Here is a 17241-nt window from a genome sequence, read left to right as displayed (position 1 = left end):
TCATTGTCTGCCACTCTTTCATCAATCTCTGTTTGCCGTAAATCGGGAGTTTCCTTTCTAAAAGTATGGCTTCTCGATCTCGAGTGTCTGAAGAAATTCAAGCTGGTATTTATCTCGAGGACTTGCCTTCTCGTCGCCGAGAAGATGATGATGGAGCGAGCTCGAGTTCTATGAAGAACTTCAGTCGCCCGTTCAGTTCTCGGTCTCACATCGTTCCCATCCATGACCCTGAAAGTTCAAATATTGAAATCCCCAAGGCATCAGTTCCTCCGCGTTTTAGGGTTACTGACAGTTCCTCCACCCTCTATGCGGGCACCAACCCTAGCGAGTTCGGGGCGTCTTCCTATGGGTATACCAGAAGCACTCGCTCCGGCCGTAGCCGCAGACAGAGCATCGAGGAAGAGAACGATAGAAGAGCTGCTTTGGACGCATGGCAGACTACTCGTCCTCGTTCCACCCTGGGGTTCACTCCTTCTCAGCTACCCGACATGTCCTCTGCGCAAGGTCTTTCGCCGGGTCAAATCAAGGAGCTCGATTGGATAAATAGACATGAAAAGCGGAAACAGAAAGATGTTCCGTTGCTGTACAGACGCCATGAAATGGTTATTGAAGAGCCTCCGGATGGTGGCTGTCTTGCGTGGGCCCATGCTGTTTGTGGCTTCATTCTGACTATGAATACTCAGTATGTCAACCTCTGTAACATCAATAAGACCAAGCTAACCTTGTTCAGGGGATTGAATATGGCAAGCTATATCCATTGTCTTAATAACAAGAAGATACAACTAACAGGCCATAGGCGTTTGGAGTCTTTCAGTCATACTATGAGAGAAGCCTTCTGCAGAATGATTCTCACTCCAAGATCGCATGGATTGGCTCTTTCCAGATATTTGCCACGTTCTTCATGGCCATTGTCACAGCCCCCCTGACGAGTAGAGGATACTTCCGGGCCTGCTTCACTGGTGGCAGCTTTCTCCAATTTTTGTCCCTCATGCTCGTCAGCGCTTGTACAAAGTGGTGGCAGATATTCCTCCTTCAGGGTGTCCTCAGCGGCGTAGGAATGGGGCTAGTGTTCCATTCTGGTATCGTACTCATAACCACATATTTCACGACGAGACTCGGTACTGCAACCGCTATTGCTGCGTCAGGCTCTAGTGTCGGTAAGATCATAATTTCTTCCGGTTCTAATCCAATTGCTGAATCATAATATAGGAGGGATCGTCTTTCCATTGCTTGCGTCTCACACGTTGCCCCATCTTGGATTCGGATGGACTATGCGCAGTATGTTCTCTGTTTTCCCCATATATTGACCGCGCTAAAGTAGGTATAGTCATTGCCTTTGTAAACCTGTTTACCATGGTCCCGGTCAACGTTATTGTACGTGAGCGTGCTGGTCCTCCAAGCCCAACGAAGTATGCGATCAATTGGAGCATCCTGGCAAGCCTTCCATTCGCTCTAATGGCGGTCGGTATGTATAACAGTATTATCTGAGAGGAAATGCATTTACTTACCTTCATAGGAATGTTTTTCGCTTTTTGGGGCATCTACTTCGGATTCTACTTTGTAAGATGGCCCGCTCCCCAATGTACTTGTGTTTAGAAACGAGCTGACGGCATGGTTTGAATCCAGATCGTCGCTTTCGGCCAAGACATATTGCATATGACCAGCATAAAATCTGTCAATCTCCTCGTCGCTATGAATGCTTCGAACTTCGTCGGTCGCTTCATCCCAAACATCATTAGTGACGCGTGTATTGGTCCCATGAATACTCTGATTCCCGCCAGTGTTCTTTCCTCAATATTCATTTTCACCTGGGTTGGCGCCAACACAGAGACCGCGCTTTACATCGTGGCCTGCTTCTACGGGTTCTTCAGCGCAGGCATTCAGAGTCTGTACGTCACCACGATCTTCAGCTTCTCGGGAACGGACCGCAAGAAGCTCAGCCTCAGGATGGCTCTGGTTTTCGTACTGATCAGCCTCGCTTCGCTGACGGGCGCTCCTCTTGGAGGCCACCTGGTGACCACAAACGACGGCAAGTACCTCACTGCGCAGCTCTTTGCGGGTGTCAATATTGCGCTTGGGGCTCTGTTTTTCCTGCTGGCTCGCCTGGCCAAGCAAGGCTGCGCAGCGATGAGGGTCTGAGGCACCGCATGGCACATACTGCGGATTGTAAGGGGAGTTGGGGGAGGGGATATGGGGCAATCTGAATCAAGTATGCAGTAGGTTGTTTAGTTCTTTCTCTTGGGAATCCATGAACTTTTTATGTGAGATTGTGCATTGGAGCCCACCTCCGCATCTTGCTATTATATTTTTTTTAGAGTTATTCAAATGCAACTGGCAACCCTTGCCGTGCAGTGATATTCAAATTGAACTGACATAGATTGTAGTCACAGCGGCTACCAGCGTACTATGTAGCTAAATCCTGATTACGTCTATTTGCAAAAATATATACAGGATATAGTCAAGGCAGCTGGTCTATTTACTATATTTGCACAGCTTGTATACAAACTCTGCTGTATCTTGCTTGATTCTGTAGTGCCCCACCCAGCTCTGGAGGAAGCGCAAGGAGAAGCAGACAGGAATGAGCATATTTCCATAGAGAGATGCTATTTGTTCACTCTGATAACTCGTTCAATCATATCATTGCCATAAGTATATTCAGACACGTGTAGCACAGAATTCTTAGACTAAAAATCTACCCCGTATTTACATGAACAGAACTACGATAAACTCAAACAATATATAGCGTAGTGACTCTACTCATTCTATCCGCGGACGAAATAGGTATATCTCCTACAACCGATGTATATCCAGGCCCCGAACTGCCTATAACCTAGCCGCTAGAGGAAAGATCAGTTGGTACTTCGACTCTTTCTTTCTAATCCAGCTCTTAGTATCTGGCGTTAACCTCGATTTCTCTACTATCCTTGCATAATCTGCTATGCGTTATCAATCCCTTCGTTCCAATGTCGCACTATTAGGATGGGAGGAACTAAAAGTGCACCGCTAACATCTCCGTATGGACTTGTCTTATATAGGAAATAGAAGTATTTTGCATTAGTTAAAAGAACATCTTACGAATATAAAGAATATAGTCTAAATAACAACCAATCATATATATTTGAACTTGACTCGGGTCACGCGAGCACTGCTGGCGTGGCATCTTGATGATGCAACGAGAACTTTCAGTTTATATTGATTACTCTCATATCACACATCCATCCTTCAGAACCAGAGGAATCTTTTTATTCTGAAAGGCCTCGTAACTAAGCATAGGTTGGCGATTACAAGCTTACCAAGCACTGTGACTTGTCGGACATAACTAAGTAGTTAAGCGTTCGCCCCCGAGGTCGGCCATAACAGACTATACCCCATACGTGCTAGCGCGATGACTCCCCCAAACTCCGCCGCTCAGGGCTCGAGAAGCTTCTGTGTCATCGATATAAATCTCGCCCAATCTCGACGTTGCTTGATTTCTCAAACAACTATCTCCCGTGATCAACCCTCGCAGCAACCTTCTCCATTCACCACCCTCCTTACCTAGTGCAAGAAGGCTTGCGGAACGTACACGTTCATCCGGACACCTTCAGAACTCCCATTACCCCTCCAAAGGCCTCTCGCTGCATACACGCCACACACCGCCACCGCTCGGTACTCTGTCTCACTACAATCTCTGCAATACCATCTTGAAATCGAAATCAGACAAAATGAGTGATTGGGACTCTGTTACCCGTATTGGAAGCAAGAACCGTGGAGGTCCGGTTACCCGTGAGACGGTCGTGAAGGGCAAGAGTGCGCTGAACGCTGCTCAGCGCTCTGGCCTGATCATTGGAACCGAGAAGAAGTACGCTACTGGCAATGCTGTATGTTTTCCCCGGTGCATGTTATCTCCATTTAACAAAAGGCTATGTACTAACGTAGTATGATTAGGCTGCTCGTTCTGGTGCCGGAGAGGGCCAGCACTTGACGAAGGTTGACCGCAGCGATGACATTGTCAAGCCCAAGACCGTGGGAATCAAGGTCGGTGAGGCGATCAAGAAGCGCCGGAATGAGGAGCCATACAAGATGACACAGAAGGAACTCGCCACCAAGTGCAACACGACACCGGGTGTCGTCGCGGACTTCGAACGGGGTACTGCCACTCCCGACCAGAAAGTCCTCGCTGCGATGGAGCGTGTGCTCAACGTCAAGTTGAGAGGTAACGACATCGGAGCGGAGAAGTTCCCCAAGAAGAAGTAAAGCATTCTTCCAGCTGAGCCCGGGTACTTCCCTCTTGGGCGCATTTTTCTTCGCTTTTTCTTCTCTTCTGGTTTTGGTGTCGTTCACGTGGTGCAACGATGACTCTTCACGGATTTGCCAGTCGAAATGAGCGTCGACATTGTGCAATGGTTTTCCTTAAAAAAGACTACATTTAGTGATTTTTCATACAGCGCGGGCATGCGAATGACCTGGTTTTCAACCGTTGATGGTGGAAAAGTGGGGTGTGGAGCGCCCATCATGACGACACATGTTTTATTCCCCTTTTTTTTGCGAGGCATCATCGCGAGGCTTATGATAACGCTTCCATGACCTTGGTTTTTAGGGCTTTTTTTTTTCCGGTGGTGCTTTGGTTTGATAGATTCGGCTTTTGCCATAGAACAATCCAACATAAAGACATGCATGCGGGAACTATCCTTGTAAATTTCCATGACCGTTGACCTAAGTGGCTACTAGTACTGTAGTATCGAAGAAGTGGAGAAGATATAGATCTGCCGGAGGCTTGGTTCTTTTTTTCATTGTACCTGCTCTATCTAGCCCTGACGCCTAGGTTAGCTGCTCAGGCAGCTCTATAGCCATGCCCTGATCGCCTATACCATGGCTCCATTTGGCACAGTTCCCTCCCCATATTTCCCCGTTCCTCAAACAGGTAGAGAGAGATCAAACAGTGTTTAATGATGAAAAGGTCAGGAGAAAAATAAAAAGAGAATAATCTCATCTCATATTAGACACAAAAAGACAGGACAATGATACCAACTCCGAGTTGTGATGTAAATAGAAACGAACCGGGAAAAAGCCCCATTTCCCCTGGTAATTTAGAAAACTCTTAAGGTCATCCGTCCCGTGTACTCTTTTTTTTCTTTCTTTCTGCTCTTAGAAGAAAAAGAAGAAGGTACCTGCTCTCGTTTGTCGTGAATACATGCAATACACTGTGCCAGACATTTTTTTCAGATCTGAACGACCGAAAACTCTTTTGGCTCCCCGTGGGAGCCTGACCCGTCTATAGTTTTTTCTTGTTTTTTTCCCCGTCTTTTAAGAAAATTCACCGTCTCAGCTGCTCTCGCTCAACTTCGTACATGAAATCGAAGTAAGGCTTGTCGAAGTGGTGGACACGGACGTAACCATCCTCTCCACCAGAGGCGTAGGAGGTACCGGCGGGGTGGACGGCGATGGTGTTCAGGGGACCGAAGTGGCCACGTACACGGCCGATCTCGTCTTCGAAGATCTTGTGATAGAATCGAGCCTCGAATTTACCCTGACGGGCGGAGGTCGTTGTGACTTCCATAGCGGCCTGACCACCACCAAGGATCACGAAGTCCTTCTTGGGCGTGATGGAAGCGGTGTTGAGAGGGGTATCAGAGGGGTAGGTCTTCAGGATTGCGAGATTGCGCGCAGACAAGATCTATTTTGCCTTGTTAGTCTCCTGTCATGAATCCGTGATTGAAAGCTATAGCATGCCGTACCTTTGCACTCTTATCTTTCGAAGCAGTAATGAAGTATGTGCGGTCGGCGGAGAATTGGATATCGCTAACCAGCATGTCGAACTCGTGCGCCTGGACATTCTCCAGTTGCTCTCCAGTCTATTTATCCTGATGTTAGTTTTTCCCTATCAAATAGCCCCGAAACTTTTGAGATCCGAGTAAATGGTCTCTCGTACCTTCGCATCATACTGGCTGACGCTGCCATCTTCGTGTCCGGCAATGATGTACTTGTTCAGGTAACTCCATCCTGCGACAGTGGCCTTGCTCTCCTCACAGGTGATCTTCAGGCTGGGCTCGTCGGTCTGGTCCTCCAGGTTTTCGCCATATTGGATGTCGTATACAACGATCGTTCCCAAGTAACCCATACGCTTCTCCGTCACAGCAAGCAACCGGCTCCCATCCGGGGAGAACTCAACCCGCTTAACCGCCGTAGGGAAATCCCAGACCTTAACACAGTCACCAGTCTTGACATTCCATAGTCGAACCGTGTTGTCTGCTGCACCACTCGCCAGCAGAACAGTATCAGGGCTGACATCCACCGTCCAGATAGCACCCTGGTGGCCTTGGTAGGTTCCAAGTCGTTCACCGTTGGCGGAAAACCAGGCGCAAAGAATCTTGTCCTTCGCGGCCGAAAAAATCAGATCGCCATCGCGGTTATATTTGATCTGGTTCAGGGACCGTTCCTATAGGCGAAAAACAAGTGTTAGTCTCCAGGTCCTTTTTTAAAGAGCGCATCGGGCGGGGGTTGACGGACATGGCCCTGCAGCAAAATAGGCCTCATGTTGGCCTGATCGGAATCTGATGGATATTAGAGCAGCTGGACACAACTGCTCTCTGGTATTCGTGAAGAGAAAACTATCTCTTGATCCGCGGACGTTGATAGAAAGGGTGGCGGGGAATATGGCGGGCTCGTCGTCGTCGACAGCAAACGGCCTGATGATTTTCATCGCACAGTTCCCGGCTGCGCGCCAAGACTTTGATACAGTGTTGCCGCCTGTTTTGAAACGGTATTACCGGATATATAGAACCTCCGGTATTTAGGGTCCAGCCCTGAAAGACCGCCCAGTCCGGAAAGCTCCCAAGGTCACGCCGCGGGAGAGAGCAAAAAAAAGTTAGGTGGACGGGAAAAGCAGTAAGGCAGAACGAGCAAAGGGGAATAGTGCTGGGAATAGTGCTGGGAATAATATGACTCCTTGGATTCCGGTGAAGGAGGCATTATTGTAGCTCGCTAGGTTACTAAACAGGGTGTTATTCGGGATTCTCCCAGTGTACGTACTTTTTCCATACACTTCGTCCATTCACCCAGCCAGCAGCCTGAGCTCCGGCTACTCGTGTCAATGCTCCGCATAGGCTCTTCCGCGTCTGCTATCAGATCCCCGAATCAGCAGCTCATGTTCCCTTTGGCCGCCCTTTGCACAGCGTCACCCCGCTGTGCCGCAAAGGGTCCTCTGTCATGTGCTCGCGCATCTAAATTGCAGGCCTTTTATTCTACTCGCAAGGCCGCTTCTGTCTCTTCTTCCGTACTTGCATCTCGAACTCTACGGGTCGGGCGTGGGGTTACTTCCCTCAGTTATCGCGTACTCCGTTCGGGAAACCTCTCCGCAGCTTATCTTTCCGCGGGAAACTCAGGATCAGCAGCGGGGTTGGGTTTTTCTGCTCGTTCGAAAAGAGCTTTTTCTTCGACAAGCATCGTCATGGCGGGCACAAAGATTGACGGTACGGCCATTGCCAAAGATATTCGCGAGAGGTTGAAGGCGGAGATCGCGAAGACCCAGGAGATCAACCCCAGGTTCAAGCCCAGCTTGGTGATCTTCCAAGGTATGTCATCTATATGCAAACACTCCTGAATTACATGGAAACTGATCTGTGTACAAAATAGTGGGCGACAGGTCTGATTCGAGTATGCTTACCGTTACGCTCCTCGTGACAATGGTTTGTGACTAACCTGACGCAGGTACCTATGTGCGCATGAAGTTGAAGGCCGCAGAAGAGGTAGGTCAATGTCAATGCTTCCATGCGTATCTACTGCTAACAGATATGTTTACTAGGCCAACATTCAATGCAAGATTGTCAACTTCCCCGAGTCGATCACGCAGCCTGAAATCCTTCAAGAGATCACCAAGGCCAACAATGACCCCGACGTGCATGGAATCCTGGTGCAGCTGCCCCTTCCCCAGCATCTCTCGGAGCACGCAGTCACCTCCGCTGTCGCAGATGAGAAGGATGTCGATGGCTTTGGCGCCATCAACATTGGTGAGCTGGCCAAGCGGGGAGGGCACCCTCTCTTCGTTCCCTGCACTCCACAGGGTGTGATGGAACTGTTGAGAGTGAGCGGGGTTGACCCTGCCGGCAAGGAAGCAGTGGTTCTGGGTCGTAGCGACATTGTCGGAAGCCCAGTCAGTTATCTGCTGAAAAACGCAGATGCTACCGTCACTGTCTGCCACTCCAAGACCAAGGACTTGAAGGATATCCTCAGGCGCGCAGACATCGTCGTGGCTGCCATTGGCAAGCCCGAGTTTGTTAAGGGAGAATGGCTCAAGCCCGGTGCCGTCGTTATCGATGTTGGTACCAACTACAAGGCCGACCCCTCCAAGAAATCCGGTCAAAGACTGGTCGGTGATGTCGACTTCGAATCTGCCGTCGAGGTCGCCTCTCAGATTACCCCGGTCCCTGGTGGTGTTGGACCGATGACGGTGGCCATGCTGATGCAGAACGTGGTCAACGCTGCCAAAGCGTACTTCAACAAGCAAAAGGACAGACATATCACGCCATTGCCCCTCAAGCTGGTCAAGCCTGTGCCTTCTGATATCGCAATCTCTCGAGCACAATACCCCAAGCCCATCACCCAGATCGCCGCTGAAATAGGAGTCGCTTCCCATGAGCTGGAGCCGTATGGCCATACAAAAGCCAAGATTAGCCTCCAGACTCTCGACCGCCTGGCCCATCGTCGCAATGGACGATACATTGTGGTCTGCGGTATCACCCCTACTCCTCTGGGAGAGGGCAAGTCGACAACCACAATGGGTCTCACCCAGGCTCTGGGAGCACACCTGAACAGAATCGCGTTCGCCAACGTGAGACAACCCAGCCAGGGACCGACTTTCGGTATCAAGGGAGGTGCAGCTGGTGGAGGCTACAGTCAAGTTATTCCCATGGACGAATTCAACCTACACTTGACGGGAGATATCCACGCCATTACTGCTGCCAACAACCTGTTGGCTGCCGCCATCGAGACCCGTATGTTCCACGAGGCCACCCAGAAGGATGGTCCTCTGTACAGGCGTCTTGTTCCTGCCAAGAAGGGCAAGCGTGAATTCCAGCCGATCATGTTCCGAAGATTGAAGAAGCTTGGTATTGACAAGACGAACCCTGATGACCTTACTGAGGAGGAAATCCGCCGCTTCGCTCGTTTGGATATCGACCCTGAGACCATTACTTGGCGACGAGTCCTCGATGTCAATGACCGACACCTGCGAGGAGTCACCGTGGGTCAAGCTCCTACTGAGAAGGGTCTGAACCGCGAGACGGGCTTTGACATCTCTGTCGCCAGTGAGTGTATGGCTATCCTTGCCCTCAGCAACGACCTACGCGACATGCGTGAGCGTCTGGGACGCATGGTCGTTGCGACATCGAGAAACGGTGACCCCGTCACGTGTGACGACATTGGTGCCGGTGGTGCTCTTACTGCCTTGATGAAGGACGCTATCAAGCCCAACCTTATGCAGAGTCTGGAGGGCACTCCGGTGTTGGTCCACGCTGGACCTTTTGCCAACATCAGTATTGGCGCCAGCTCAGTCGTTGCTGACAAGCTGGCTCTCAAGCTTGCTGGTACGGAACCTGAAGAGGATCATGATGCCAAGACTGGTTTCGTCGTGACTGAGGCAGGGTTCGACTTCACTATGGGTGGTGAGCGCTTCTTCAACATTAAGTGCAGGTCGTCCGGTCTCGTCCCTGATACCGTTGTGATCGTGGCTACGGTCCGTGCCCTGAAGGTCCACGGTGGTGGCCCCGACATCTCTCCCGGTGCTCCGCTACCGGAGGTCTACCGCACCGAGAACGTTGACATTCTCAGGAAGGGCTGTATCAACCTCAAGAAGCACATCCAGAACGCCAAGCAATACGGTGTTCCCGTCGTTGTTGCGATCAACAAATTTGACACCGACACAGAGGCTGAAATCGCTGTCATCCGCGAGGAGGCCATCGCAGCCGGTGCGGAAGACGCCATCCCGGCCAACCACTGGGCTGAAGGAGGCGCTGGCGCAGTTGACTTGGCCAAGGGCGTCATTGCTGCAAGCTCGAAGCCCAAGGACTTCAAGCTTCTCTACGAGCTTGGCAACACGGTGCAGGAACGCATTGAGCGTATCGCACAGTCCATGTATGGCGCTGAGAAGGTTGAGTTCAGCGAGCTGGCGCAGAAGAAGGTCGACACCTATACGAAGCAGGGCTTTGGAAACCTTCCGATCTGTATCGCGAAGACCCAGTACTCACTCAGTCACGACCCGGCTCTGAAGGGAGCCCCCACGGGCTTTACGGTTCCCATCCGGGACGTCAGACTGGCCGTGGGAGCCGGTTATCTGTAAGCTTTCCCCTCCATTAATAATCGCTCGTTTGTGCTGTTTGCTTCCGATGCTGACCATCCTCCCAGTTATGCTCTGGCTGCCGATATCCAGACGATCCCCGGCTTGCCGACCGCCCCCGGATATCTGAACGTGGATGTGGATACGGAGACCGGCGAGATCGACGGTCTTTTCTAGGTTTCTCACCGCCACAGCTCATCCAGTTCCTATTCCTTCTCTTTGATTGGCCTGCTTACAAAAGCTTTGTTATATCCCTTGCTCTCTCTTATGAGCGTGCTACTTGTTTCAACACATTCCATAGACGCATATATGCGCAAAAGCGGCGTCTTAACGACACCTTATGATATCCCAACATGGACGGTTTCCAAAAAAGACGATTTTCAACACGAAACGGGGGGGTTTGATGATGTGCATACATATATACCATTTGGGCTTCGAGAAATCCTCGATATATGTATCTCGTTCAACGAACGGATTTCAGATGCGGACGATCAACCGTCCCATCATGTTAGATAGCAGATATAATACATTCCGTGCCGAAGGCCGAGATTATACCGAATTGTATATATTCCGGGTAGATATACTTTATTTCGGGGCAGTGAGATGGTTTCCCGCGGAAAACCTCCGAGATGCGCAAGCACGGAGCATATCAAAAAGCTTAACTCCGAGCATAGAGCCTCTTCGCGCCACGAGCATCGACAATAATACTAATCGGGGTCTTTATGATTGCATGAACCGGCTGGACGAGCGGAAGTTACCCTGACAAGCAGACAGACGATGACGCTGTAACCGCCGAAGCCGGCGGACAGAGCAAAGCCCCACCGTCCGCCATCGCAGTAAAAAAAAAAAAAAAGGCGACGAGGAAAGCTATCGGCTCAAGAATCTTCCCCTACTCAGGCGTGTGTTTTATTCCCTTGCAACCCGTTCAGCGAGAATCCAATCCCCTTGTTTTCCAGTTGCAGCAGCCTAAAAAGCAATCATCCGGGAGCGCCGCTCAGCCAGAGGAGACATCCGCCTGTCATCATCCAGTCCCGGCACCGAACGGTTCGCTGCCCGACTCCACTGCCCGTCCATCCAGCCGAGATTCATCCCTCGGGTACGCGCGAAAAAAAGCAGACAGGACAAGACAGCTCAGAGCACGAAACAAGTCCCCAGCGATCCATCCAAAGAGCATTGCTTGCTTATCAAGATGAACTCCGTTCGGCTAGTCTCCGCCACCGCGCGACGCTCGTTGCCCCTCCCTCGTACCGTTTCTTCTACCCCTCGACGCTTCCTCTCTTCCTCCATTTCTTCTCCTGCTCCCCTCTCAACGACCTCAGCTTTCTCCGGTCTCACTTCTCGTACCGTCCGCGACGCTCGTGTCTCTGCTTCTGCCAGCTGGACTGCTTCCACCTCTTATACCGTAAACCAGACGCGCACCATGGCTTCCGGACAGAAGATCAAGGTTAAGAACCCAGTTGTTGAACTGGATGGAGATGAGGTAGGTTCAGGATCTCTCCCATTTTTCCCTGTGTGATGTACATATATATATATATATATATATGTGTGTGTATATGCATACACTAGAGGAAAGCAAAGGCTCCATGACCTCGGACATGAGGAAACTATCGGTTGACGTTTTCGTCCGTTACTGCGGCTTGCGGGGAAACACGGAGGACTGCCTTGTTGTCACTCCCAACCGAGGAATTATTCGCAAGATGCGAAGACACCTGTATGTCTTGATGGATCACATGGCTAACGGATGCCCCTTTGGGTAATTGAATCTAGATGACCAGGATCATCTGGCAAGATATCAGAGAGAAGGTACGTCTGCTGCCAATTACATCCTCCCCGTCCCTGACATGCGGCCCGTTCTCCCCCGAGAAGATCGCGGCTCCGCATCCAGGGCGGAGTTAATTGAACCCTTGGCTAACTCTCTCTCTACAGCTGATCCTGCCGTAAGTACTCTATAACTCGACGTCGATATTTGGAGAGTCTTCGTTGCCGAGGTGTGATGCTAAGACTGGGGGTGCAGTTACCTGGACATCGATCTCAAGTACTACGACTTGGTATGTGACCATTGGACCGGTGTTGTCGCGCAAGAATAGCCCACTGACCATTATCAGGGTCTTGAGTACCGTGACAAGACCGATGACAAGGTCACCATCGAGTCCGCTGAGGCCATCAAGAAGTATGGTGTTGGTGTCAAGTGTGCCACCATCACTCCTGATGAGGCTCGTGTTGAGGAGTTCAAGCTGAAGAAGAGTAAGTCCTATTCATCAAGATTCCGGAACCAGTCTACTGGTCTGAACGACAATACTAATGCAATGCAGTGTGGCTCTCTCCCAACGGTACTATCCGTAACATCCTGTAAGTTTGATATGCCAAACTATGATGGAAAACTTGGGAGGCTTACACCAGTATAGCGGTGGAACCGTCTTCCGTGAGCCCATTGTCATTCCCCGCATTCCTCGTCTCGTCCCTGGCTGGACGAAACCCATCATCATCGGTCGTCACGCTTTCGGTGACCAGTACCGTGCTACCGACCGTCTGATCCCCGGCCCCGGTAAGCTTGAGCTGGTCTACACCCCTGCTGGCGGCAAGCCCGAGAGCATTGAGGTGTACGACTTCAAGGGCGCTGGTATTGCCCAGACCCAGTACAACACTGACGAGTCCATCCGTGGCTTCGCTCATGCCTCCTTCAAGCTGGCTCTCCTCAAGGGCCTGCCCCTCTACATGAGCACCAAGAACACTATCCTGAAGAAGTACGATGGCCGCTTCAAGGACATCTTCCAGGAGATCTACGACAACGAGTACAAGCAGGCGTTCGAGGAGAAGAAGATCTGGTACGAGCACCGTCTGATTGACGACATGGTCGCCCAGATGATCAAGAGCGAGGGTGGCTTCGTCATTGCCATGAAGAGTGAGTCTCTTATCCATCTTTGAGATTGGATATCCGTGCTAATGTGTGCTCTTCAGACTACGACGGTGATGTCCAGTCCGACATCGTCGCTCAGGGTTTCGGTTCCCTCGGTCTGATGACCTCCACCCTCACTACCCCTGATGGCACGGCATTCGAGTCTGAGGCTGCCCACGGCACCGTCACTCGTCACTACCGTGAGCACCAGAAGGGTCGTGAGACCTCCACCAACCCCATTGCGTCCATCTTCGCCTGGACCCGTGGTCTGATCCAGCGTGGTCAGCTGGACGGTACTCCCGACGTTGTCACCTTCGCCGAGGCGCTTGAGGCTGCCTGTATCGAGGTTGTCAACGACGAGGGTATCATGACCAAGGACCTTGCTCTGGCCTGCGGCCGCAAGGAGCGTGAGGCCTGGGTCACCACCAAGGAGTACATGGCTGCCGTTGAGAAGAGACTCAAGGCTAACCTGGCCAAGGCTAAGCTGTAAACTCGTTGATTGGTTTTCTTTCCGTTGGCAGGTGCCTGTGGCCGTCAGATGCAGGCAGAGCGTTCTAGTTACTTGACGTGCGAGGACTAGATGGAAGACTACTGCATGTAATTGCTACTGGGTTAGTCTTGGCTCTCCACTACTTAGATTTCTTTCAGGTTCAGATTACCTGTGGTATGAACTGTACATAGCCCATAGATCGCTATCTATTTTGGTGCTTCCTGGCGTGCCTTTGGAGACAGCGCTCGGGGAAGCCCAGGGGTAGTTTCACTAAAAAGCACGAAACGATGATGAGCATGCGGATGAGCGCTGCGTGGCCCTAGGTAGCTGCGGACACTTGACTCCTTTGAATCAATGCCTGCCATATGAACGAACATGTCCCACTTCTCATTATACTTTTTCTTCCATATACTGTAGTTGTCCATGCATTCTGTATGTTGCTTTGTAAATCATATGCACAGATACCTGACCGGTACCCCGCTAAACCTGCAGCGTCAGCCGTCTATCATGGGGCAATACCACATTATCAAACACCAAACGTTTGAGCAGTTGGCCCATTTGACGACCGGCTAAACGTGTATCCGGGAGCACCAAAACCACTACACGAGTCTTAAATACTACTTCTTGAGAACACGCATAGATATATGTACACGATGCCCCACTTCGTGTCTGGACATTACAACCTGGATACTTCCAAGTACAGGGGAATTTCAATAATATTCCCTAGATACATACCCCTTGTCAAAGAATAATTAGGCTTAAAAACCCGATCCTGGAGAGGTAGCACCATATGTATGTTTCCCCACTGATTTACGGGGTGTCTAAATAACATGTCTTTATGATTAAGTTTTTTTTTTTTTGTCCTTTGATATATCTAGTTTTGATCTTAGTTACTTATTTATGCTCTTACGGCAAAATCCCCTGTAAGAAGTGCCATTGGAATATGCAATAACTACTATCTATAAGATATCGTACATTTAGAATCCCTTCTATGAGGATGATGGATGTGGGGCATTCAGCTATGATGTCATCGGCGGGGTGGTTTGGGGAGAGCCTTCTCTCCTCCTCGAGAGTAAGTTAGATACTTGGAGTACCTAGTTACACCATTATTAATTATGGTATACAGTTGTCGAAATGCAGTGTTCAGTAAAGGCACCAGCGTCTCAGGCTATTCAGTTCGGGGGAGTGATCTTCGAATCCTCATGCAGGACCGGTGCAGTACTGAAACCTCGAGTCTCCTTTTGAGAGAATATAGATGATTGTCGAAACAATGTTATTAGTAATGCAGTAAGAGGTAACTAACTACTTCAACAATCAAGAGGATCGAGTCCCACGTCTTGTGGTGAAGCGACTCTACTTACGCTGAACAGCCGTCTCCACATAAGGCTCCGTTGTGAAAACTCATGAGGAAGATAGTGAGGGGCAGCGCGTCGCGACTTCGAGCTAGAGCTCGCAGATCTCGCGGGGCAGAGAGGCTAATTACTATAGGTAGATTCCCCTTTCCACTTTTCTTGTTCACCCCGTTCCTGATGCTGGCGTGCCTTGAGCCACTGTGCGACTCATGGATCATCACTACTGAAGACAGGCATTGGATACTGTAAAACCGGAAAGGAAAATCTCCCCTCACCAATTTGTAACACCGAAATAGCAATTGTCTTCAACGATCAGGGACGGCCGTGCTCTTCTCATCCCGCAATGGCATCTATCAATTTCTCCACTTTCAGCAATATCATCAACGGGGAGACGCGCTCCAGTGCCCAAATCAGCCACGGAATCGACCCATCTACCAAGAAACCACTCTGGGATGTTCCCGTTGCGACTGCAGATGATGTGAACGAAGCAGTTGCTGCTGCGAAGAAAGCGTATCCGGCTTGGTCGCGGACGCCATGGAGTGAGAGGGCAAAACTTCTCTCGCGGGCTAAGGAGGCCCTGCTGGCGAGAAAGGATGAGATGGCGCATTTGATTATGCAGGAGGGTGGTAAACCGGTACGATCGAACCTAGAAGCTGAGGAGGTTAGTAGATGTGCTGATGCAAATTGGATATAGATTCAATTCGGAGCCCTGGAGGTGGACCATGCGGTGGGATTTTTGGACTTTCATTGTAAGTGTGAATTTCCAATATCCAGGAATGAAAAGCAAAATACTGATTATCTCCGTCTAAAGCGAACCATCCCGAACTGGAAGCCAAAGTCACTCATGAGGATGATGAACTGAGACTGACTCTTCGCTACGTCCCAATTGGCGTCGTAGCTGCAATCTGTCCCTGGAACTATCCGCTGGTCCTTGCCATGGGGAAGATTGGCGCTGCTCTAATCACAGGAAACTGTGTCATCACGAAACCTTCTCCATTTACCCCCTACAGCATCTTGAAATTCACCGAGATGGTGAAAGACATTTTCCCTCCGGGTGTCATCCAGGTTCTGAATGGTGATGATAAAATGGGGCCGCTACTGTGCGACCATCCCGATGTTGATAAAATCAGCTTTACTGGATCTATCTCAACGGGGAAGAAGATCATGGCCTCAGCAGCGAAGACCCTCAAGCGCGTTACGCTGGAACTCGGTGGGAATAATGCCAGTATCATCTGTCCGGATGTGGATGTTCCTTACGTCGCTTCGCAAGTGGCTCTAGGCTCGTTCTTCAATTCCGGACAAATTTGCGTCGCTAGTAAGCGACTCTATGTGCACGAGGACATCTATCAGGAATTCCTGAAAGCGCTGACTGACGTGGTCAAGTCATGGAAGGTCAGTTCGTCTGCACCGGATTCAGGCAACATGCTAGGACCGGTGCAGAATGAGATGCAGTATAATATTGTCAAGCAGTTTTTCTTGGATGCCCATAACAATGGGTACAGATTTGCTCTTGGAAGTGCGGATATAAAGGACGAGGATGGCTTTGTTATCAACCCTGCTATTATTGACAGACCGCCTGACGACTCGAAGATTGTGAAGGAGGAGCCGTTCGGTAAGAAATATTCCTACCACCCTCATTCTGTTACAGTGAACACAAAGAATCTGACGTAAAAAACAAGGCCCCATTGTTCCCGTCCTATCCTGGAAGACCGAAGAAGAGGCCATTCGACGCGCAAACGACACCAACACTGGACTTGGAGGTGCAGTGTGGTCTAGCGATCTCGACCGCGCCCACCGGATAGCCGACCAGATCGAGGCTGGTGCTATCTGGATTAATTCGTTCGAGAAGCCCCATCCGCTTGGTTACCTTGCCGGCCACAAGGAGAGTGGCATTGGTGGAGAATGGGGAACCGCTGGATTGATTTCCTACTGTAACACGAAAGTGATTCACTATTACAAGAATTCCGTGGCGCCAGGAAAGGCAGGTAAATAAGAATTCAAGCGAGGATTGGTGACGAGGCGGTTGTCTTGGACGTGTTGACATGAGCTACATATTGAGGAGTTATTATCTAGTTAATTGGTAATGGATAAGATTATAATTAACGATAAGTATCTCTACACATTCGATTCCACAATTCATATATCCATTTTCAACAATACTACAACGATGCCGTATATTTGCTGTCATCTT

General features: G+C 50.1%; 6 protein-coding genes across 6 annotated transcripts; 5 read left to right on the top strand and 1 right to left on the bottom strand.

Annotated features, from left to right (window-relative positions):
• Nucleotides 1-65: 65 nt before the first annotated feature.
• Nucleotides 66-2139, top strand: C8Q69DRAFT_440307 (major facilitator superfamily domain-containing protein; the record flags this gene model as incomplete). Its single annotated transcript, XM_028628634.1, has 6 exons — nt 66-650; nt 797-1157; nt 1210-1278; nt 1328-1465; nt 1517-1560; nt 1627-2139. The coding sequence occupies 6 exons, from the start codon at nt 66-68 to the stop codon at nt 2137-2139; spliced, it is 1710 nt and encodes a 569-aa protein (XP_028488844.1).
• Nucleotides 2140-3623: 1484 nt separating this feature from the next.
• Nucleotides 3624-4278, top strand: C8Q69DRAFT_14065 (multi protein-bridging factor 1). The gene is made up of 2 exons (XM_028625425.1): nt 3624-3860; nt 3928-4278. Exons 1-2 carry the CDS (start codon nt 3705-3707, stop codon nt 4234-4236), a joined length of 465 nt encoding a protein of 154 aa, XP_028488843.1. The 5' UTR covers nt 3624-3704; the 3' UTR covers nt 4237-4278.
• Nucleotides 4279-4990: 712 nt separating this feature from the next.
• Nucleotides 4991-6785, bottom strand: C8Q69DRAFT_14097 (putative eukaryotic translation initiation factor 3 subunit 2I). The gene is made up of 4 exons (XM_028625429.1): nt 6490-6785; nt 5912-6418; nt 5718-5834; nt 4991-5656 (listed from the first exon to the last, which is right to left on the bottom strand). The coding sequence occupies exons 1-4, from the start codon at nt 6514-6516 to the stop codon at nt 5297-5299; spliced, it is 1011 nt and encodes a 336-aa protein (XP_028488842.1). The 5' UTR covers nt 6517-6785; the 3' UTR covers nt 4991-5296.
• A 644-nt stretch (nt 6786-7429) lies between these two features.
• C8Q69DRAFT_395648 (putative C1 tetrahydrofolate synthase) lies at nt 7430-10489 on the top strand (the record flags this gene model as incomplete). Its single annotated transcript, XM_028627700.1, has 5 exons — nt 7430-7553; nt 7615-7635; nt 7690-7727; nt 7784-10311; nt 10381-10489. The coding sequence occupies 5 exons, from the start codon at nt 7430-7432 to the stop codon at nt 10487-10489; spliced, it is 2820 nt and encodes a 939-aa protein (XP_028488841.1).
• Nucleotides 10490-11832: 1343 nt separating this feature from the next.
• C8Q69DRAFT_450160 (peroxisomal NADP-dependent isocitrate dehydrogenase) lies at nt 11833-14158 on the top strand. Its single transcript, XM_028629418.1, has 7 exons — nt 11833-12115; nt 12239-12249; nt 12327-12360; nt 12418-12556; nt 12625-12661; nt 12718-13214; nt 13271-14158. Exons 1-7 carry the CDS (start codon nt 12080-12082, stop codon nt 13696-13698), a joined length of 1182 nt encoding a protein of 393 aa, XP_028488840.1. The 5' UTR covers nt 11833-12079; the 3' UTR covers nt 13699-14158.
• A 1235-nt stretch (nt 14159-15393) lies between these two features.
• Nucleotides 15394-17043, top strand: C8Q69DRAFT_440302 (Aldehyde/histidinol dehydrogenase; the record flags this gene model as incomplete). Its single annotated transcript, XM_028628633.1, has 4 exons — nt 15394-15711; nt 15745-15799; nt 15862-16662; nt 16730-17043. The coding sequence occupies 4 exons, from the start codon at nt 15394-15396 to the stop codon at nt 17041-17043; spliced, it is 1488 nt and encodes a 495-aa protein (XP_028488839.1).
• Between the last annotated feature and the right edge of the window lie 198 nt (nt 17044-17241).

This window comes from Paecilomyces variotii, assembly GCF_004022145.1.
Source record: "Paecilomyces variotii strain CBS 101075 chromosome Unknown C8Q69scaffold_1, whole genome shotgun sequence".
Taxonomy (NCBI): domain Eukaryota; kingdom Fungi; phylum Ascomycota; class Eurotiomycetes; order Eurotiales; family Thermoascaceae; genus Paecilomyces; species Paecilomyces variotii.
The sequence above is the reverse complement of the archived record's forward strand: the minus strand, read 5'-3'. Positions and strand labels throughout refer to the sequence as shown.